Source organism: Castor canadensis, chromosome 7 (assembly GCF_047511655.1).
Source record: "Castor canadensis chromosome 7, mCasCan1.hap1v2, whole genome shotgun sequence".
In the NCBI taxonomy this organism is placed as follows: domain Eukaryota; kingdom Metazoa; phylum Chordata; class Mammalia; order Rodentia; family Castoridae; genus Castor; species Castor canadensis.
In genome coordinates this window covers 155,848,137-155,871,529 of record NC_133392.1, presented here as the reverse complement: position 1 = coordinate 155,871,529, position 23,393 = coordinate 155,848,137, and the positions used below count along the sequence as shown (strand labels likewise).

The window sequence follows — 23,393 nt, the reverse complement described above, 5'->3', positions numbered from 1 at the left end:
CAGGCACGTGCCACCACATCCAGCTTTTTTCAGTTGAGATGGGGTCTTGTGAAGTTTTTTTGCTTGGCTGGCTGGAACCACAGTCTTTCAATCTCAGCCTCCCATGCAGCTGGGATGACAGAAGTACCCCAACACACCCAGCTATTGGTTGAGATGGGGTCTCATGAAGTTTTTGCCCAGTCTAAGCCTCCTAAGTAGCTAGGATTACAGGCATGAGCCACCAGCACCAGCTTCTTTAACATTTATCTTGATGCCCATTCAGAATTTCCTTAAAGCTCTGGCTGCTCCACCTCTCTGCCTACATGTGTCTGCTTTCCTCGCCTTCGTTAGTCACCTTACCTCAAGATAATAGTCCTTAGAATAAAAATAAGGATGTACAATGCTGTAATGTGGAATTTGTTTTAGAGGTATTAATGCATTTCAGTCACATTCCCTTGCCTTTATTTATTTATTTATTTTTTTGTCTCCTGATTTCTGTTTTGTCTATTGGGAAGAAACTAAACATCTTGGTGATTCCTTACATTTAAAGGTTAAACTCTTCAATGGGTTCCTTTCCCTACTAACAGTATTCACAGAGCTTGAAAGTCTACTTCCAATTGTTACTCTTCTACCTACAATATGATTTTTATAGAGAGTAATCTGGTGTAAGTTGGTCTTTGTCAACTGCTTTGCTGAGCACTTACATTTGGTCATGTATTGTCCATGCTGAAAAAGCAGCTGGAGACAGTTTGAGAGGACAGGACTGAGAGGTACTCTTAAGACAAGGCCCAGAAGCCAGCTCAGTTTCAAGAGGATATTCTCAGTGAGGCTGAAAGCCCACCTCTCCCTCTGTGGAGTGCTCTGATCTTTGTCTCCTGGTTTCTCTCTCTAGGGCATTTGTGTACCTGAGCAATCTGCTGTATCCTGTGCCCCTGATTCATAGGGTGGCCATTGTCAGTGAGAAAGGGGAAGTGCGGGGATTTCTGCGTGTGGCTGTACAGGCCATTGCAGGTAGGTGACCCTCGATGATTGTAGGTTCTTGTCTAGAGACCAAGTAGACCAACTATGTGGGCCACACTTCATCACACACACAAATGGTGATGAGTTGTCCAACTTGGAGAGGACCTTGATTTGATTGCCTCCTACTTTCTAGTTTTTCCCCAAGTATCCTAAATTGATTTTGTTTAGTCCAGGCTATTTTTGAATATGGGGTAAAGGGATTTTCTTCAATATGAAGAACAACTCTTGGGGTGACTTTGTAAAAGTGATGGGCATTTTAGCTGATCATGGTGGTGCACATCTGTGATCCCAGCACACAAGGGTCTGAGATGGGAGGATCATAAGTTAAGAGGCCAGCTTGGGCTACATGGTGAGACCCTGTCTCAAAAACAAAACAAAACAAACAACCCAGTGATGGGTGTTTTTAAAAATGTATCTTAACTGTTTCAGAAGTAAGGGATTTTCAGTACTGTTTCTTGCCTAATTTTCTCTCAGGGCATTTCTGATAAGACGTTTCTTTAGGTACTGTTTTGGAGTACATGGAACAAAATTCTGCTGCTTCCAACTTTTCTGTGACCCAGCTAATATTCTGAGCAGAGAATGTGGCCATTTCCTTTGTTTCTCTGTCTCAACTTCCAAATGCTGCACTGTGTTTAGTGACCATTAAGACTTCTTCTCATGCAAACCTGCCACACAGTCACCAATGTTGAGTTTATGGAAGTCTCCTCCACAAGAACAGTATAATATTTTCAAATATTTGTTGTATATTATTGAATACAGTCTTGCCAAGATGGGAAAGCATCAGTATTTCTAGGTATGATATTTGGACAACTTCAAGAATGAAACCAATTCTTTACCAACCAGTCTCACTTGAGCTAAGGAAGCTAGTAAGATCTACATGAATACAGTTGGAAGTAGCAAGTGTACTTCTGAAAAAGGACTTTGCTGTTTATTTTATAATCCAATAAAGTCACTCTCCCTCCTCTCTTGCGGGTAGTCTCATTTGATGTTTGCTGGCTTTTTTTTCTACTTAGCGGATGAAGAAGCTCCCGATTATGGCTCTGGAATTCGACAGTCTGGAACAGCTAAAATATCTTTTGATAATGAGTATTTTAATCAGGTGAGAAACTTTTAAATAAAAAAGAATACCTTAAGGAAAGGGAGGGAAGTAGATGTCCAGCACTGGGGGCCAATTTCCTTGCCTAGAACTGTAAAGTAGGATGCTGGTGAGCCCAGCGTTGTTGAGTAAGATATAGACATTCCAAAAACTTACAAAGGTTAAAAAACCCAATGACTATATGTTAGTGTACTGCATTTTCTCAGTTCTTAATTCACATAATTTTGTAGTCACTTATTTGTTGGGCAAAAACATAAGTAAGGAAACTGGGGGAGGGGTGTGGGGGGTTATACTGCTTCATCTTATATCTACCCCTGCCTTGCTTTTAGAGTGACTTTTCTTCAGTTGCAATGACTCGTTCTGGTCTGTCCTTGGAGGAGCTGAGAATTGTGGAAGGTCAGGGTCAGAGTTCAGAAGTTATTACTCCTCCAGAAGAAATCAATCGAATGAGTGACTTGGGTATGTAGAGAGAAATTATTACTATAATAGGGACAATCTTAAAGAGGGGAAAATATTGGCCACTGTCAAGGGGTGTTTGCTTTCATCGTTGCTGTCCAGAAATGAACAGAATGCCCAACTCCTCCCTCTTTGCATAATTTGAACTAAATGTGTTCATTTGACCTCTTTAGATTTGAAGTCAAACACTTTGCTCGATGGTAAGATGGTAATGGAAGGGTTTTCTGAAGAGATTGGCAACCACCTGAAACTGGGCAGTGCCTTCACTTTCCGAGTCACGGTATTGCAAGCGAGTGGGATCCTTCCAGAGTGTGCAGACATCTTCTGTCAGTTCAAGTAAGTGGTTCTTTTGCTCTGCCGTTAAGTCAGAGCCTCTGTGTTCTATAGAGTGCTTACACACGTGGGGTATTAATGCTCTTGGGAGATGAAAGACTACCAGTCTCCGAAGGAAAATGCTCTTTTCACCTAAGATGGGCATAAGAACCAGAAACATGCACTAGAGTGACACAGGGTTCCTTGTGGGGAGGACTGTGCCATACATTCCACTGAGGAGTCTATGAGGACTGTCTACGCCAGGTATATAGTGTCTAGGCTCTATTACAGATTAGTCTGTTAATTAATTTTTTTATGCTTTTCATGCTGAAAAGATGTGGCTCCAGTCAGAAATTTTGCCTGTTTTAATACTTGGAAAAAGGAAAATTCACCTAACATAAAAAAGAATAATTTTTTTTTTTTTTTTTTTGCTGGGCGCCTCACACCTGTAATCCTAGCTAATCAGGAAGCAGAGTTCAGAAGGATCGCCATTCAAAGCCAGTTTGAGCAAATATTCATGAAACCCCATCTTGAAAAAAACCCTTCACAAAAAAGTGCTTGGTGTAATGGCTCAAGTGGTAGAGTGCCTGCCTAGCAAGCATGAGATCCTTAAGATCAAACCCTACTACCCACTACTGCCAAAAAAATAAATAATTTTTTAAGCTAGGTGTGGTAATAAACACCTGTAATCTCAGCAATCTGGAGACTGAGGCAGGAGTATTGAGAGTTCGAACCCAGAGCAACCCTGTCTCAAAAAAAAAGGAAAGGAAAGAATAAACTTCCACATCAACTGAGAAAAGCTAGCATGTAGAGAAGGTGCATTAGTTTCATGTGTCTGTCCTGTGACCCTTTGGATTCCTATCCTCTGTGTGCCCTCTTTTAAGATCTCCATAAGAAAACAATGTTTTCATTTTGTCTTTTCTTTTTTGGTGCTGGGATCGAACCCAGGGCCTCGCGCATGCTAGGCAAGCACTGTACCACCGAGCTACATCCCAGCTCTAGAAAACAATTTTTTATAAATCTTAAGTTTTCATCACTCCAAACCATCAATGTATTTTTCAATACAGGCTGCAGTACAAGAGAAAGAAGCCTGACCCATTCCATACCTAAAGCCCACAGTTTGCCTCTGCTGCCACCAGAAGGTTGCTTTGGAGTTCTGCCTCCTTTACACCTCCATATGATCTGAGCCCTGGCCTTTCTGTAGGTCCCAGTGCAGCTTGTGAAGCATTACTTTTGTATAGGTTTTAGCCAAGTCCTAAATAAGGGTGATCACCACATCATAAGCCACTAATGACGTTTGCTGTAACTCATGATTGTCATTGAAATACTAGCCAGCTTATTAGGGAGGCTGACGCAGGAGTCCTTGTGATAGATATTTCTATCTGGCAATAAATCTTTATTTCAGACTAATAATAGGGAGAGAGAACCATAAAGTCTATCTGTGAAAATAAGTAAACATAGCTCATTAATTTCACCAGTATTTTGAACCTTCTGTGTGTCAAGCCCTGTGGGAAGACACTTGCCATCTGTCAGGGAAACAGGCACATAAATGCATTATTATAAACTGTGAAATCATGACTGTTGTGGAAAAGTAGATTCCTAGTGCCATGGAAACATAAAACTGTCAGGGTAAGTCAGGGAAGACTTCTTGGAAAAGGCAACATTTGAATCCACTATTGCTAGGTGTTAGAGAGACTCCTAGGTAATAGTGTTCCTTGTAGAAGCTCTAGTTTGGCAAATTTTTTCTATACAAAATGATTTTATTATTTTTATTTTCAGAAAAAAAACTTCTGCAAAAGAACAATAGTTTGTTGAGTTCACCTTACTCAATCTAAGGCATTCTTGCATAATATATCTACCTAGCTAAGAAGTGGTCAGGGTCAGTTAACATTTTAGTCATTTTTTAAAAATGAAACTGAAATGCCATCTGTTTATGGGAAATATTCTTGACAAAGAAATCTGAGTAACTTGGCTCTGAATAACTTAAAGAATCTGCCTGAGTAGTATGCTTATCGTAGGATCCAAGTTCAGCTCTTACAACAGATCCTGATGAGACTGTTTAGTTCAACAGTCACCTGTCTTATCTTTTTATGAAGCTTTTTGCATCGCCATGATGAAGCATTCTCCACCGAACCACTCAAAAACAATGGCAGAGGAAGTCCCCTGGGATTTTACCATGTGCAGAATGTGAGTGCCGTGGACATTTTTGCTAAGCACATTGCGGGTTGATGGTTCTTTGGCTTTATGGGCTGAGGAGGGGTGCTAATGTGAGTCATGAGCTGCCCTTTGCACTAGGGGGAGGGGCTCTGTAGAGAGAATAGACATAGGGGGATTGGCCAGAGCAGTCAGGTAATCCTGGGGAGCCAGCAGCCTCTTTTCTGAATTATAGAGTATGGGAGGTGGTCCACCAGTGAAACCTTCCAGCAGCTTGAATGTATGCGTTGTCGTAGAAAAGTAGGCATGTTTAAGATCAATTTTGTTTAAGTTAATGCATTGTCCCCTTAAACCCTAGGATACTTATGTGTTTTGGTTGCAAATTATGCAGGAGATATTAAAGCTATTTAAGATTCAGAGTCTGTTTCCTTTGTGGCCAATACTATGATTAACCTATTAATACCCCTTACAACTGTCTTCCCACACAGAGGAAGAAAACAGGTCTTCCATCTGTAGTATGAAATTTCACTCAAATTCAGTTCAAAATTGTCATCACAATAGCTAATGTTCGTTGAGAGTTTATTTTGTGTAGTCTGTTCTGAATATTTTCTTTGCCATTTAATTCTCATCTTTATACCTTAACCCTATGTAACAGCTAAAGTAACTGAGGCAGTAAGCACCTAAAGTCAGTCGCTAAGGTCACAAAGCTAAGCAGAGATGAATTTAAACACAGAGAAATGTGACTAGTTTCCAGGATCTTCACTGCCTCATGAAACTGCTGTCTTTTTCTGGCTGATTACGTTTGATGATAGGAGTGTGCGTGTGTCTGAGAGATTCTGATCAGCTGCTGTGCACTTGTCTGGGAATGCAGATGAGTCGCAGGTGCCCCCAAGGATCTGAGAATTATGATGGGACACAAAATGCAGTGCTACAGCCTGGAGAGACATGAGAAAGTACTTATTAGATGCAGTGGGGGTAGAGTAAGGGAAAATTACTTCTATATGGAAAGATATTTTAAGTTACTTTTAAGTTACTTTTTTGCTTTCTGAAGGATGCAGTATAAGTAAGAAAGAAAAGGTGTGTCAGACTTGGCATCATGCCTGGCTCTCGTCCACAGACAGTATGTGCTTTCTTATTATTGTTAGTATTTTTGCTGGGCCTTGAAATGTGGGAATGACTTAGGGCCATGGAGACATGGAAGGCCTTCCTTAGGGCTGCAGCCTAGGCCAGTTCTTTGGTACAGTGGAGGAGAGGCCGTTGGAAGGAGCAGCAGGCGAGTTCGATTGAGCTGAAATAGTAAGGGTGTGAAGGGCAGCAGGGGTGAGTCAACTAGGGCACATTGTAGAGGGTTTGAAAGCCTGAAACCTAGTAAAGTTACTTCAGCATGGAAAAGCATGCGGGATGTGGTGGTATATCTGTAATCCCAGCCGTTCAGAGGTGGAGGGAGAAGGATCTTGAGTTTACAGCTAGCCAGGCAAAGTTATGAGGACCCTATCAGAAACAAAATAAAAACAAAAGAGCTGGAGGCCCTGGGTTCAATTCCCAATACTGAAAAAAAGTTGTAGAATGAAAAGCATTCTGTCTTTTGGTACAGGAACACTATGTAATAAAATACCCAGCACATACAGGACACTGCTAAAGTCCTAACTGAAGCAGAAAAATGTACTTTCTTATGTCTCTGTAATCTCATTTGACTTTATTCCTTATTAGATTGCAGTGGAGGTCACGCAGTCATTTGTGGACTACATCAAAAGCAAGCCTATTGTATTTGAAGTGTTTGGGCATTACCAGCAGCATCCCCCTCATCTGCAAGGGCAGGAGCTTAACAGGTTGGACCAGATTTTTAAAGCTTTTGTTGTACTGTTATGGTTTTTAGTTCCTCAGTTGCTGGAAAGGAAGATATCTTTGAGGGATTAAGATAACTAACTGGCAGTTTTATGTATTATCCTGTGTTTCCTCTTTTTTTTTTTTAATTATTTGGAGATGAAGTCCTGTGTTTCCTCTTTAAAAAGATCTCTGCCTTTTTCTATCTACTTAATTTTAATTATTGAGGAAGTTGAATTTTATCCAGATGTCTTTGAATGCCATTTTTTGTAAGAAGAGACTTTGCATGGGGTAGAAAGTTGGAGTAATAGGACTATAACATAAAAATTGTGTACAGTTGTTTTTAACAACCTTCAACTTTATGAAGCAGAAGCTGTAAATGCAATCCCCAGCACTCAGGAGGCAGAGGCAGCAGGATCTCAAGTTCAAGGCTAGCTGGGTTATCGAGAGAGTCCCATACAATGTCTCAAAAACAAACAAAATGATGAGGAGAGCAACAGTGAGGCTTTTTTGAGTGTGGCAATGTCAGTGTTAGAGGAAATTTCTTACTTCATTTATTAGCTACAATTTACATGGAGACTTTTATTAAAATGTGCTAGTGTGTTTCACTATGTGGGGTTATGTTGTGTATCTGATGTCATGCCAGAGTTGAAAGTGCAAAGATGCATTTCCTTAAAGGGATTTTAAACATGCCATTAATATCAAAATCCACCTCTTTGGAGTCCTGAAGAAGCTTGTCTTTCTTTGCAGTCCACCTCAGCCGTCTCGAAGATTTTTCCCTCCGCCTATGCCACTCTCCAAACCAGGTGAGCAGCAGCTGCACTCTGCCTGATGTTCTCTGTGTAAACATCTGTTCTAAATGATTCCAGATAAAAATCACCCTGGAATTCTTTCTCCTCTTTTGTGGAACTTTACCTATTCCTGTGTCTCTTGCATTCATCTGACAGGAGCTACCATTCTTGGTTCTTGATAGTTTTTTTTGGTGATTCTGGGCCTCGCTTGTGCCATTCTGTCAGTCCTTTTTGGGGTTTGGTATTTTTGTGGTAGGGTCTCCCTTTTTGCCCAGGCTAGCCTCCAACCGCAGTCCTCCTGATCTGCTTCCCAAGTAGCTAGGATTACATGCCTGAGCCACCTTGTGCCTGGCAGGTTCTTGATTTAAGATAAGGGGTCAGAAACAGTAGGGCTTTGTCTCTGCCAGCTCTCTGTCTTCCTATTGCAGGTTTTGGTAATTTCCCTTCTCCTAAGTTTCTGCTCTGTTTGTTACTCCCCTGCTGGTGACTGGACATTTCTTTGCATATTATTTTTACTCTGCACGTTCAATTATGTGATGGGGTTTGTATTTTATTTTTGGTTAGCACATAATATCGTAAATACTTAAGAAGTGCAATGTGATATTTTTGTAACTCTACACATTGTATAATACATGTATACATTAGCATAATCAACATACCATCTGTTAAACATTTATCATTTATTTGTGGTAAGAACCTCCAAAGTCCTCTCTCTTATCTGTCTTGAAATATATATTACTGTTAATTGTAATTGCTCTACTGTGCACTAGAACACCAGAGCTTGTTTCTGCTCATTTATCTTGTTTTTCTTTTTCTTTGTTTATTGTCATCCTTTTTCCTCACTGTTCACTTGCCACATTCCCACCCCACCCTGTGCTCATTCTCCACCGTCCTTCTTCCTTATCCCCATTGGCCTTCAGACCATGAAAGAAAGATTGCGCTGATTTGCTTTCTCATGTCTGGCTATGTGACTATGCATGTCTTGGACACATTTTCTGAGCACGCCAGTGTGCTTGCATCCTCTGCTGTTGCCACCTTCCAGAATGAGGCTGAACCATTGCTGCCTTTTCTCTTTCTGCCAGTTCCCAGCTGCCAGAGTGAGAGGGCACCCAAACAAGATGGTTAGTAGCTCAATTAGCTCTGCTGTAGACATAGAACCAACCTGGGCTTGTCCTAAGCCTAACTCTCCAAGCAGAAACACCGTTGTTTGCATGTGCTCCTTGAGCACATTGTCACCACATCATTACTTCCCCTTTAGGAAGATCTTAGGATGAGCTTTCTCTACCTGTGCTTCTTTCACATCACCCTAGGGAGTGATGTCTTTGTTTTTGTTCAAGATAGTATTTTTAATTTTGATGATTTTTTATCAGTACTTGGTTTTTATTTGTTTCTTTGTGGTGCTGGGGATTGAATCCAGGGCCTTGATCATGTTAGGCAAACACTCTACAACTGAGGTACACCCCCAGCCTGTTTCGTTTTGTTTTTTAGAGCTTTATGATGTACAAGGCTCTCTCTGCTGTCTGTCCCACGCTGTTCTGTTCTGATCTAACACCACGCCACAAAATATGAGATTCTAGAATGGAAAGGACTTTTAATGGTTTTGTGAGCATTTATTTTGCACAAAACCTGCTTTGTTATCTTTGGAAATAGTCTTTTGAGAAGGACAAAAGTTGGCTATTTTTCTTACTGTCTGTATTAGAGGGACACATAGTTCCTGGTGAAGTTTCTGGAGTCTACATTGAAATCTGTCCACTGATTTTCTGCCTTTCCCGAGTGTGTCCTTAAAAACTGGTGTTAGAGAAGTTTTTGCTTTTGCTGAGTAAACTTGGACCAGTTTGTGACTTCTTACAAAATTTTTTAAAGTTCCAGCCACCAAGTTGAATACCATGAGCAAAACCAGCCTTGGCCAGAGCATGAGCAAGTATGACCTTCTGGTCTGGTTTGAAATCAGTGAACTGGAGCCAACAGGAGAGTAAGTCCAACTTTCTCAGTTTTTAAATATAGGAGAGTGTTTCAAAATTAACAGAATTCTGACTCTGTCTTCTATTTACACTCAAAAATCATTATCAAGTTCCAATTTTGAGTTAAATTTTAGTGGTCCTGGTTTTTTTTTTTTTTTTTTTTTTTTACTTAGAACCATCTATCCAGTATTAGTAACTAAATTTGCCTTTTTGTTAGCAATAGCAAGCTGGTGGAGGTTGTGAGGAGACCACTAATAACGATTTTATTTGGAGCAAAGCAGAGGGAACAGAGAACCCAGAATATGGTCAAGTGCAAATTACTGGCCTCAGTGCGGGGCATGGGGGCGGGCTGTTTCCATAGACCAAGGTGTAATTTTTTTCCATCACTGGGGAGGCTGCCCAGAAAGTGTAGGATATTTTGCAGTATCTCTGGCCTCTACCTACCAGATGCCAGTAGCCCCTCCCTCAAGTTGTGACAATTAAAAATGTCTCTAGGTATTGCCACATGTGCCCTGGGGGTCAAAAATCACCCCTCCCAAGGCTCCCATTGAGAACCACTGTCCTAGGTTAGTGAGATCGACATAAGTTTACTTGTCTTTGAGTAAGTGATTAGTATAATAATTATTTTAGTTCTTTCTATAACTACACAAAAAAGACCCTACTCCTGAAACAGGCCAGAGGCTGTATCAGTTCATATAAAAGGCGGGGTATAAATGTCACCTAATAGTCCTCTATGTGTAGTGCTGAGAACCACCATCATGTTCATCTATCACTATACATTTGTCATGGCCCTCCTGTAGATAGGACACTGTGTTAACAATATGCAGTTGGCAGTAGTGGAATTTGACTTCCCATAAATGGCATTATGAGTGAGAAGTAGTTACTGTAATAGTATCTACTGAAGTAATTGCTTTCTGGGTCTTAAAAAAACTATCTAAAATCTGAAATTATCTATTTCTTATTTCCTATTGATTGCTATTGCATTTTTACATTATTTATTGAACTCTTATTATGCAAGGGGCATAGGTGGATCCAGAAGATGTTACTGTCCTTGGAGCACTTCATTTGAGTAACGATGAGACATGCATGTATGGAAAGGGTTATAGCTAAAAATGGCTGTGTGATGAAATCCAACATGGGGTGAGAAAGAAGGGATCAGAATTAGAAAAACGAAGATCGCCTCACAGTGAGGTAGCCCTGACTTCTGCTTCCTCATTTCTTCTTTCATAGGTATATCCCAGCCGTGGTTGACCATACAGCAGGCTTGCCTTGCCAGGGGACGTTTTTGCTTCACCAGGTACTAAAGCGGGAGCAAAATAGAGCCTAGGAGGGAACATCAGAAAGAGTTTAGAATTACTTTTCTTTTTGTTTTGAGACAGTCTCACTAGGTAGGCCAGCTTGCCTCAAACTCACAATCCTCCTTCCTCAGCCTCCCAAGTATTGGGATTATAGGTGTGCACCACTGTGCCCAGCTAGAAGTTCTTTTGGAGGGAAGGGGAGCAGAAGTCTTAATGGGGATAGAGAATAAAAGTTTCAATGGACTAAAAATCCGATTTTGAAATGTATGTTTCTCTTTGGTAAATCAAAAATAAATTCAAAATGCAATATAGAGTGGTACATTCCTGTAATCCCAGCACTTGGGAGGCTGAGGCAGAAGGATCACAGTTTGAAGGTCAGCGTGGGCTGCCTTGAAAGGTGCTGTCACAAACAAATAAGTAAATTCAGTCAGTGCTCAAAACTATTTCTGGCCCAGGTGGTCATGTTGCTGGGAGTCCCCTACTCTAGGACATACAATCAGGGCACCTCTCTTAAAACCATATCAGTGCCGGGTGCCAGTGGCTCACGTCTATAATCTTAGCTACTCAGGAAGCAGAGATCAGGAGGATCGTGGTTCAAAGCCAGCCCGGGCAAATAGTTCGTGAGACCCTACCTCGAAAAGCCCTTCACAAAAAGGGGCTGGTGGAGTGGTTCAAGGTGTAGGCCCTGAGTTTAAGCCCCAATACTGCAAAAACAAAAACCCCACATCAGCATCTGCCCAGTCCCTGACCCACTCCCCTTGGTTTAGAGTAACAACATGGACAGCTTTTCCCTTCCTGTGGCACAGTTTTCCTTCCTACCAAGCCCACACCACCCAGTCTAGAAAACAGATTGCCCAGCTGAGCTGCAGTGTTCCCTTTACCCAGGGCATCCAGAGAAGGATCACAGTGACTATTATCCACGAGAAAGGGAGTGAGCTCCACTGGAAGGATGTTCGTGAATTGGTGGTAGGTGAGTACATCCATAGGCTGAGGACAAAGCCTAGCTTTTTAGCAATGTCATTATTCCCTAGATGGAGCACCAGGAACGTGTGGAACAATGTCCTGGAGAACACAGAGAAGGCAGAGAGAGGCCTTGAGTTTGAAACTCTTGATTGCTGGGGGTGTGGCTCTGCAGAGCACTTGCCTGTGGAGAGTCATGCAGCATCCTCTGCTTAACCGAATGATCTCCAAGCACCTGAACTTACACAGACTGGAAAGTCTCCTTTTGGCTTCGTGAATTTGTCTTATTTTTGATGTTCCCATATGGTTTCTTTACCCTTTCTTGTAGGTCGGATCAGGAGTAGGCCTGAGGTGGATGAAGCTGCAGTCGATGCCATCCTGTCCCTGAACATTATCTCTGCCAAATCCCTCAAGTCATCCCACAGCTCCAGCAGGTGGGACATCTCGAGGAGTGGGGTGTGCCAGCCCCCGTGGGGGATTCCTTGTTTGTTAGTAACTGCTGGTGCAGATGATCAAGCTAATTCCCTTCTCATTTCAAAAGTCTCTACTTCCCATGCTTGACCTACCCTACCCTCCAAAAAGAAAGAAAGAAATGATTGGAGATACGTGTGTGTGATCAATTACCCTTAGAGAATGTAAATGATCTTTCCTATGTGAAGTTTGAGTAGCTGTAACACAGTGAGTGATAAAGAAAACTCATCCTTCTACCCAAGGGATTAAAAGTAACAGATTAGGGTCTCAGGTTAGGCTCAGTTTAGATGCTTACCCAGCATCCACAAGGCCCTGATTCCATCCCTGCACTGCACACACACACACACACACACACACACACACACACACACGTAAAAGTGCAAGTGAGTTATTGCTAAGATTGTGTTTTCCAGTGAAATGGTTGCAGTGGAGAAAGGTTTCCCAGTCATAAGTAGCATGGAAATAATGCAGCCTCTTGTGCTTAGTTTTTGCTCTTGCCTAGTAAAGGCTCAGTTAGTCTCAGTGTTGCTTCTCATTTTCATTGTAATTAAGTATAAACTCTTATGACCCAGATTGGCTGCTGTCAGTAATGGATTTTATTTTATAATCAAGTGATGACAGACAATTCATAGAGTACATAGCCATGCTATACTGAAACTAAACCTCCTGGGTCTCCTTACCTCAGCCAGGAAAGGAGTGAGACCACTGTCGTGGAGACTCCATCTCCTTAGTTGGAAGGGCTGGGAAACAGGCGGCCACGCGCTCTAACGCGGGCTGAGAACATTGCCTTCGCTTTACAGGACTGCTCTGTACTTCTCTAACTGCTCCTGAAAAGTGTGCGCATATCTCTGTTGGGGAGAGGGACAGAAAATAAGACAATAGACAGAACCAGAATGAAAAGTTTAGACCAGGATTAATTTCTTTCCTTTTGGTACAGTTTACATACAAAACAAAAAAGGAACAAACTTCTGCTTGCTTTCTTGCATATAAGAAGAACAGGTAGGAGCTATGGAAAGAGGAAGAGTGTGAAAGGGTGTGTGTGCTTGGGGAAGGGGGTTGTGGAGATAAAAAGGGGTGCATTGACTCTCCCTGGGCAGAAGTATGAACAATACATACCACTTCTCTCTCCTGCTAGACATTTATTGCCGGTGGTCAGCTGGCTTTCATCATTACATTTTCTTTGCAGCTTTGAAAACTGTACCTTAAATTTCCTTAGGGTACTTAGCAAAATACACAGAGAAAGATTTTGTGTCAAGTTTGCCTGCCTTAGGAGTAACCTTGAAAAATCTTTTGACTCAAGCCCAGCAACAGGTCAGGGGCTGTAAGAAATGAATTTGGTTTTGTTAGAAGCAACTAATCTTACATAATAGAAGTTTAGAGTTAATCAAAAAGTTGACTGAAGTCAAGAATAATGAGAAAGTAGACATCCTAAATTTTTTTTAAGCTATATATATGCACATTCATTTATCTAGCCCTTGCTGTAGGACCAAAGCCTTTCCTTTAACTGTAGGGTTACCACACCCATAATTCATCAATGATTTTCACTTTGATGGAGCAGTTTGAAGGAAGCTGAGTCAGGAAGATCACAACTTTAAGTAGTGAGACCCTGTCTCAAAAAAAAAAAAAAAAATCAGACTGGAGTTATGGCGCAAGTGGTAGAGTACCTGTAAGCACAAAGCCCTGAGTTCAAATCCCAGTCCTACCAAAAAAAAAAAAACCATTGAACTCATATAACCTTACCAGCTGTTTTTAAACAACTCACAATTATCAGTTTTTAAAAAAACATTTAAATTAGTTTTCACTGAACCAATAATTCTGTTGGCCTTCATAGTTTGTTGATATGCTTAGTGTTTAATTAAACTAGGTAATTATAATAATAAGCAGAACTGGCATAAAGAGGTTTGGGACCAGATATGTGCTATTGACAATAAGCAAGTAACTCAGTTATTTGGAGCTAGTTGTCTGGGCATATGAGATATTTCTTTAGTTTAGAAAGTTAAGAATTGATATTTGGGGGAGACAGAACATAGGCTAATATGATGAGTTACAAATGAGTTTGGCTGGAGGGGGTGGGGGTAGGGGGGAGAAATGCCCCAAGCATTGTATGCACATATGAATAAAAAAAACCAAAAAACAAATTAGTTTGTCTAAGAAAACTTTAGTTCTTAGTTCTAGTTGTCTAAGGTTTAATTTTTTTTTCTCTTTTTTTCTTTTGGTGGTGGTGCTGGGAGTTGAACTCAGGGCCTTGCGCTTGCTACGTAGGTGCTCTACCACTTGAGCCACTCAGCCAGCCCAGCCAAAGCTTAATGTTTTAAGTTGAACTCACAATCCTCCAAATTGGGTGTATTATGTATGCATTTTAGAGGGCTTTTCTAATACATTAATAGTGAGCATAATTGAGAAGGATCATTATTTCTTTTCTTTCTAGTTGTACATTTGTTAGCTAGTTGACTTGGTTTTCTCTTAGTTCCTTGGCACTTTCTTACCATTCCCAAAACTAAATCCCCACTGAAAGGGTTATTAGTAGAGGTGGTCTCCATATTCCCTCGTATGTCAAGTGTTTTTCTTAATTGAAGGTCTCAGGAGAGGGACTATGTCATTATAAACCTGTATCAGATTGTATCTTAGGGTTCTCTGTTAATTGTCTGCCCACTTGAATTTACTTTGTTTATTACTCTATTTGTCTGATTTATGTATTTTTTTTCTTTTCTGTTTCTCTTTCTGTTTCTTTTTTTGGTTGCTGCACTAACAAGCCTTTTCTGTTTTTGCAGGCTCTTTCTTGATAAGGATATTCCTAGGTATTTTCTGTTTGTTTTTTTGTACTTAAAGATTCTAGTTTATCAGAATGCTTTATGCCTTATGTTGTTCTGATTGCTATTTTAATTTAGCAGCTTATTCCCCAGGCAAACCTAGCTGTATCTAGGATAGAGCAAAAACTTCTTATTCTGTAATGTAAGACTGGTCTTTGTACTTGGGTTTTTCTGATATATGTACATTTTTGATAAAACTTCTTAAATGGTTTTTAGAGTTCTGAATTATTTTCTCGTTCTCTTTACTAGACTTGCCCATTTATTCTTATGCCCCTTCAAGTTTTCTTTCCTCTTCTGCATTACGAAGTAGAACATTCCTCCTCTCATTTCATATGGAATCTTAGGCTTTGCCTCTAATTCCCTGCTTACTTTGTTTTTTGTTTTCTTTTGTTTTTGTCCCCTTCCTATTCGGCAGTAGTGACTAGCTTTGCTGTTTAGGTCACTGAGTCTGTAATAGGAAATGTTTCATATATTCTTAAAACATTTCTCTTTCTCCTATCAGTTGCTTATTTTACCTATTAAAAAAAAAAATCCTAGCAGTGTGCCTGTGGCTCACACCTGTAATCCTAGCTGCTTAGGTGGCTGAAATCTGGAGGATCTTGGCTTGAGGCACTCCTGGGCAAATAGTTTGTGGGACCCCATCTCCAGAATAACTAGAGCAAAATGGACTGGAGGTGTGGCTCAAGTGGTAGAGCTCTTGCTTTGTAAGTGCAAAGCCCTGAGTTCAAATCCCACTCAGTCCACCCAAAAAAAAAAATTCTGGTTTAGTAGTGAAGAAAATCCTCATGCCCCCTCCCATCTCTCTCTCTCTCTCTTTCTTTCTTTCTTTTTTTCCTCTCTCTCTCTCTCTCTCTCTGTTTGACTTGCTAGGCAAATACTCTTAACACTTGAGCCTTTCTGCCAGCTCTCTTTTATGTGTATGTGTGTGTGGTACTGAGTATTGAACATAGGGCCTTGCATTTGAGCTCTACCACTTAAGCTGTGCCCCCAGCACAGTAGGCTTATTTTGTTGAGATGGAGTTCACACTAAATTTTTTCCCAGTCTGTACTCAAACAGCAATCTTTACAATATTGAACTCATTAGTAGCTAGGATTATAGTAGTGAGTCACTGCATCCTGCCTTCCTATTTCTCTTTGATTTAGAGAAGAAAACTGAAGGAAGCTTTACATGACAGTCTAGTCTGAACTCTTATTTGGCTGATATAATGGACTTACATCTTAGTCTGGATTCCATCCAGTTCACATTTCAAAGGTTCTCCTAGTGAACTTAAAAGGTCTCACCAGAGGTGGAAGCATGGGCTCAGTGGTGGAATACATGGCTTAACACATGGGTTCTGCCCTGGCACTGCAAAAAAAAAATAATAATAATAATTAAGTAAAAAGAGGAGATGGGCACCAGTGCTTTCCTCTAGGAGATGAAGGTCTTTCTGTTGTTAGATTGAGATAATGGAAAGTGCTGGTGGTTGGCATAGAATTCATTAGATCAGTGACAGTAGTAGTACCTGGACTAAGATGTCAGCTGCTTTGGGTTCACTCCTTCATGTCTTTCTGATCTCAGGACCTTCTACCGTTTTGAGGCCGTATGGGACAGCTCCCTGCATAACTCCCTTCTTCTGAACCGAGTGACACCCTATGGAGAAAAGATCTACATGACCTTGTCAGCCTATCTGGAGGTGAGGCGAGTCAGCACTTCAGGGGCTAAGAACAGCCAGCCCAGAGCAGTGGGCAAATTGCAGAGGAACCAGTGAAGCTTCAACTTGTTTTGTTCTTTCTTCATCCACATCCTTAACCGATTTATTCGATGACACTTTATACTGAGTGATCTCATCATATTAGACTCTATCCTGGGCTCTACTTAGTCAAAAGAACACAAGTTTTATAATCACGTAAGCTTTTGTAGCCCAAGCACCATTCTTTCAAGAATCCATGACTTTAAGAAAACTGCACCCCTTGTTTTCAGTGTTGTGACAGAGTCTAGTAGAGGTTTAACAACCCAGGTCCTGGAACCAACCTGAGTTCAGATCTCTGTGCTGCTGCTTACTGCTGCTGTATCCTTGGACAAGCTCTCTGTGCCTCTGCTTCCTCATCTATTAAATGGGGAAAATAATAGCATTTAACCTCAGAGGAAAATAAATACATCTATCAGAAATACCACCCAACCTTGCACCTATTATCTGTTGAGTTGCAGTTGAAATATTTAGTGGAGCAGAAGCCTTCCTGTCCCCACAGCTGGAACTAGCTTTCTAAATATGCTGCTGAGCAGCCTCTGGTCACAGGTACTCTGCTTGCAGTTAATCAGCACCCACTCTTGTCTGCTTTTAGCTGGATCATTGCATCCAGCCAGCTGTCATCACAAAGGATGTGTGCATGGTTTTCTATTCCCGAGATGCCAAGATCTCACCACCACGCTCTCTGCGCAGCCTGTTTGGCAGTGGCTACTCGAAGTCACCAGACTCGTAAGTTTTTTAGATGAGTTTAGTTTCAAGTTTCTTTACTCACTACAGCAGAATCAGCAGTCCTTAGGCATCTCCAGCTTGCCATTTCAGGTTGCTTTATAACATATAAACCACTTAGGAAACTTGTACCTGGAATACAGTGACTTGCATGCTGGCATTTAATAAAATGCTGATGGATGGATGAGTTAATAAAAAAAGGGAAGAAAGAATATTACTTTATGAACACTTCCAAAACAGTTTTCCAGGGACTAAATGCCATTATTAATGTTTCTAACCAATTGCCATTAGAATATTCTTCTTTTAAGATTTATTATGTGTACTTAAGACATACAAAAATGTATCAAGAATAATAGTATGGAGCTGGGTGCCAGTTGCTCACTCCTATAATCCTAGCTACTCAGGAGGATTATAATTTGAAGCCCAGGCAAATAGTTTGCCAGACCCTATCTTGAAAAAAATCCATCACAAAAAAGGGCTGGTGGGGTGGCTCAAAGTGTAGGCCCTGAGTTCAAACCCCAGTACCACAAAAAAAAAAAAAAATAGTATGGGTACTTGTGCATCACCACCCAACTTAACGAATAAAATAAGTATTGCTATTATTGTACTACAGTGGAAGAGTTGGTGCCCTTTCCTACTGACCACTCCCAGAATTCGTTGATCATTTCATTCCAGTCAGACATTTTTTTCTCTCATCTCTTCTCTTTTATAGTAAGAAACTCACAGTTTTCACATTTGTGTTATAAATTGTCTGGTTTATCATCCTACTGAAATAGTAGTGGTCAAAAGATTGAGATGAAAATAGGCTCCTCCTAGGAAAAGACATAATAATTAAATTCAGAATAGGAAAAAAGCAGTGACTGATAAGAAATCCCTGTAATTAAATTTAAGGGTGGATTGCATTCCCTACAGAGACAGAGTTGAAATGTTCCCAATTTTGTGCTATAAGAAAGTAAGCAGTTGTTCTACTTTATTTTCAAATAGCAATCGAGTCACTGGAATTTATGAACTCAGCTTATGTAAAATGGCAGACACAGGTAGTCCAGGTAAGCTCTTAAGCATCGGGGAGGTGATAGTTATTGTAGCATATACTTCACATGTATTACAAAAAAAGCTGGAGTCTACCCATGTAGGATAGAGACAAAATATTTTAGAAACTATGTGTACTTTACAAACCAGTTTTGTGGCGATGGTGGTAAGATGCAACATTGGTTTATGATATATAACAATTTATCAAAATTTTTATCAGAAGCCGGGTGCCAGTGGCTCACGCCTGTAATCTAGCTACACAGGAGGCAGAGATCAGGAGGATCTCAGTTTGAAGCCAGCTCGGGGAAATAGTTCGTGAGACACTATCTTGAAAAAACCTTCACAAAAATAGGTCTGGTGGAGTGGCACAAGGTGAAGGCCCTGAGTTCAAACCCCAGTACTGGAAAAAAAAATTTTATCAGAGAAAGTGTTACTAGGCTATGAAATATAAAAAAGTTTGAGTGAATTAAAATGAATTTGATTTGGAAAATTTTATCACCACTCCCCTCACCAAGGATAAGTTGGCAGTATGACATTGAGCAATAACATAAGCTTCCCCTGGAAATTGTCAGAAATTCAAATTCACTGCTAAGAATGTAGCTTAATGATTGAGAGCTTATCTAGCATGTGTGAGACCCTCCCTGGCTTTGATACCCACAAAAAGCGAAAAAAAAAAAAGTTCAGAAATTTGCTTTGGGAGAAAGACATGATTTCATTAATAAACAAAATGTCATCAATTTTAAGACCAGACTTAGTTTACCATGTATAAGAATTAGTAATTTGTTTTGACCTAAAATTGGGAATAACTTTTTCTCTGGGAAGAAAAACTGTTCCCTCTTGTCTTAGGCATGCAGAGGCGGAGGAGAAAAGTCTTAGACACCTCGGTGGCATACGTACGGGGAGAGGAGAACTTAGCAGGCTGGAGGCCCCGTGGAGACAGCCTCATCCTGGAGCACCAGTGGGAGCTGGAGAAGCTGGAGCTGCTACATGAGGTACCAAGGCCACCAAGAACAAAGACCCTTGGGCAGGATGCCTACAGACCTTCCCTTGCCTTTAGTATATGTGACCATGGCTTTTCAGCTTTCTGTGATGATGGAAGCATAATATTTTATTTATTAAAATAATAATGAGCTTTACATTTGCTGAGGCAATGGTGTTGACCTCCTCAGGTGGAGAAAACCCGCCACTTCCTGCTGCTGCGTGAGAGACTTGGTGACAGCATCCCCAAATCCCTGAGTGATTCATTGTCCCCCAGCCTCAGCAGTGGGACCCTCAGCACATCCACCAGCATCTCTTCTCAAATCTCAACCACCACCTTTGAAAGCGCCATCACACCCAGTGAGAGCAGCGGCTACGATTCAGCAGACATTGAAAGCCTGGTGGATAGAGAGAAGGAGCTGGCCACCAAGGTGGGAATCCCTTCTTCCTGGCTGAGCATCCCACTGCAGGGCTTTCAGCTGTTCTCTCAGCTCAGTCATTTTCAACACTTCGAGGGCCACTGGCTCAAGGCCTATGCTACACTGTGAATGTAGAAGTAAACAAGACTAATCTTGCCCTTAAGCTTAAGACTACAGGTAACAAGCATATCACAGAGGCGAGTGTTTCCAGGGAGGTAGCTTATGAGCTAACCTTGTAAGGACATATGGAAGGGAGCCAGCAGTATGTCGTGATTGCCTTAGGTACTCCATGTGGAAGAGGACCAGGAGATGAGGAGGGTCCTGTGCGCAGCACTGAAGAGTTTTGAGTGGGTTCTGGGGTTGATGTGGAAATTTTTTGAACAGTGTCTGTTTTAGAAAGATTTCTCTGGTAGAGATAAAGAGGATAGGTTTGTGGTGAAGCGAGAGACTGAGGAAGAGAGAACTCTTTCATACAGCAGTCCCATGAGAAATGATGGAGGCTTTTTAACAAGGATGAAGAAGAAAGGAAATCTGAGTGCAGTTGGTGGAGAAGCAGAGCATTTGTGAGGATGACTTCCAGGTGGATAGTTGCCAGGCAACTGGCTGAAAAGGAAATACGAAAATAAGAGGGGTTTTGTGTTTGTCTCGTTTTAGTGGTTGAATGGTCTTCAAGTTTGTTTAGAAAAATGTGTCCATCCAGGAGTTTTCGTGCCTTTTATTGCCAAAGTGAATTGAAAATTAAAGGGATGCTGTTATGTTCTTAAGTATTTCTGAACTGTGGTGTTTGCAGTAGTTCACTTTTGTAGTCTTGAGAACAGCTGGGGTTTTTTGTCTTTTTTTTTTTTTTTTTGTGGTACTGGGGTTTGAACTCAGGGCCTTGCACTAGCCGGGCAAGTGCTGTACCACCCATACCCTTTTTTTGCTATATTGTTTTCAGGTATGGTCTTGCATTTATGCCTGGGCAGGCTTGAACTCACGATCCTCCTATTTCACACTTCCCTTCGTAATTGGGATGATGAACTTTTTGCCTAGGCTGGCCTTGAACCATAATCCTCCCAACCTCAGCCTCCCAGGTAGCTAGGATTATACTCATGAGCCACTGGCTCCCAGTGAGAATAGCTTTTTCATACATTAATTTTATTGTCTTTATAGAACATACACTGACTTGCCTTGGTAAATATTTATCTAATTTCTCCAGCTATTTAGGCAACATCTGAGCTCTGGCCTAGGTTTTAGTCATGTTAATTCTCCTCCTGCCTTATATCCAGGTCTTCTTTAAGACTGTGGGAATTTTATGTTCATCTTATACTTCTCTCTGTCTCTCTCCTCTAGTGCCTGCAGCTTCTCACCCACACTTTCAACCAAGAATTCAGCCAGGTGCACGGCAGCATCAGTGACTGTAAGGTGAGCACATTGAAGCCATCATTTTTAGCCAGAGCAATAGCCAAGATTCCCTGTCTTCAGCTTATGCTGGTGCCAGGTGGCTTGAAATGGGCATTGCCTTGGGCTCAAAAATACATGGCATAGTGCTATGGTGCGCACTCCGATTTTTTAGTCACAACCCTGACTTCTAGAGGCAGCAGTCTAGAAACAGTGCTTATCAGATGGGAGGCATTTTGGCTTTTCCCAAAATCACTTGGAAGAGAAGGTTCTGTAGGGAAGTGATGTGTTCTTGTATGACAGAGCACAAGGAAGTCCTAAGGCTGGAGGTGGCTAAAGCTCAGTCCCTTCAGCCCAGGGTGAGGAGAGCATTTTAGAATCTGTCGTTCACCCTGTCCTAGTCAGCTTACCCTTTTAGCTCTTCCCTCAGCACCTCCAGCTCCTTCCCATGTGCTGTCTTCACACACTTACCATCCCTTTGCCTGGATAAGCCTCCTCCAGATAGTCCTCACACATGGCTCCCTATCTCTTCCTGAGTTTCTGCTTCAAGATTGCCTCCTGGGAGCGGACCTCCTTAGCCACTCACCGCAAGCCAGCAGCCCCCTGGAACTTTCTACATGCCCCCAACCCAGGGTGTTTTTCATTTTTTGCTGTAGGGCTCATCAGACTGTCTGGCACTTTTTAAAAAGAAGTGTTTGTTGAGTGATTTATTATCTGCCCTCTCCACTAACATGTAAGCTCCAGAAAGCAGGGTCCCTGCCACATTCTTGGGATACTGCCTGGCCTGCTACATGCAGGTGATTGGCACTTTCATGCATGACATTATTTAAGTGATTCCAGAGGGCAGTAGCAACAGAAAAAAACAACTTTGCCTCTTTTCTATTTTTTTGGGGGGGTTGGGTTTTTTTGTTTTTGTTTTCACCCTGTTGGGGGTGGGACCCAGGGCCTGGTGCATGCTAGCAAGGATTCTTCTGCTGAGCTATGCTCCCAGACCCTGCTCCATCCCCTTTTATAAATGTCCTGATTGCTAATGTGACACTCGGGCCATAGAATATTTATGGACTTTTAAAAATTTGTATCTAGTGACAGTAATGTGCATGTAGGGTTATTTTCTGCAATAACCTTCTTAGGCAGACTTATAAAAGAGAGGCACTAGTTGTCAGAGCTTGTATGTCAGAGGTTCTCTTTGCTGCTGACTCTCACTGGCTATGTTCTTTGTGCTTCTAGTTGTCTGATGTCTCTCCAATTGGGCGGGATCCCTCTGTGTCCAGTTTCAGCAGTGCTACACTCACTCCCTCCTCCACTTGCCCCTCTCTGGTAGACTCCAGGAGCAGCTCTGTGGACCAGAAGTAAGTGCCCAGACTTCGTGGACAGAAGCAGCCTTCCTCTAGCTCTGGTTCTCAGTGAGGGCAGCACTTGGAAATGTATGGGAGCAGGGCTGGGGGAAGGGCTTAAGTGGTAGAACCACCTGCTAGACTGGCACAAGGCCCTGAGTTCAGTGCCCCACCCCTCCAAATAAAAAAGAAGAAAGAAAGAAAGAAATGTATGGGAGGTGTTTTCATTAAATTTTTATTAAATTCAGGATGCCATCAACTGTAAGAAATTATGTGCCGTTAAGTAAGAAAAAGCTAAATAAGTTTGACATGATACCAATTATAAGATGCATCCCAGTGCACGAAATGGTTTGGCTTGTCAGAGTGGTTCAAGTGGTAGAGTGCTGAACTAGCAAGCATGAGGCCCTGAGTTCAAACCCCAGTGCTGGGGAAAAAAAAAGTAAAGCATAGAAAAATGGGCTTTGTAGAATCCAGGAAATACAATACTAGGCTAAGCTGTCCTACAAAGATACCTAACAACACAGAGCATAGGACTTTTTTTCTCACATAGCAGTTCTGAGGACTGGCCCAGGTCAGAAGCACAGCTCTGTCCCCACAGCCACTAGGAACCTAGGTTCTTCTCATATGTTTGCTTTCTCTGCCATTCCTTAGGGTGGTGAGTCTCAGAC

At 41.6% G+C, this 23,393-nt stretch overlaps 1 protein-coding gene across 9 annotated transcripts in view; it reads left to right on the top strand.

The window, feature by feature from the left end:
- Kif1b (kinesin family member 1B) overlaps positions 1-23,393 on the top strand; it is a 130,233-nt gene that overhangs the window by 99,582 nt on the left and 7,258 nt on the right. For all 9 annotated transcript variants that reach the window (XM_020186105.2, XM_020186090.2, XM_020186074.2 and 6 more), the window contains 18 exons: positions 872-990; positions 2,013-2,098; positions 2,425-2,554; positions 2,725-2,887; positions 4,960-5,050; positions 6,728-6,846; positions 7,592-7,647; positions 9,496-9,604; positions 10,824-10,890; positions 11,777-11,861; positions 12,180-12,285; positions 16,691-16,805; positions 17,455-17,588; positions 18,570-18,631; positions 19,461-19,606; positions 19,784-20,023; positions 21,344-21,415; positions 22,619-22,740. In XM_020186105.2, coding sequence (XP_020041694.2) covers positions 872-990; positions 2,013-2,098; positions 2,425-2,554; positions 2,725-2,887; positions 4,960-5,050; positions 6,728-6,846; positions 7,592-7,647; positions 9,496-9,604; positions 10,824-10,890; positions 11,777-11,861; positions 12,180-12,285; positions 16,691-16,805; positions 17,455-17,588; positions 18,570-18,631; positions 19,461-19,606; positions 19,784-20,023; positions 21,344-21,415; positions 22,619-22,740 — 2,022 coding nt within the window. The remainder of the gene's footprint in view (positions 1-871; positions 991-2,012; positions 2,099-2,424; positions 2,555-2,724; positions 2,888-4,959; positions 5,051-6,727; positions 6,847-7,591; positions 7,648-9,495; positions 9,605-10,823; positions 10,891-11,776; positions 11,862-12,179; positions 12,286-16,690; positions 16,806-17,454; positions 17,589-18,569; positions 18,632-19,460; positions 19,607-19,783; positions 20,024-21,343; positions 21,416-22,618; positions 22,741-23,393) is intronic.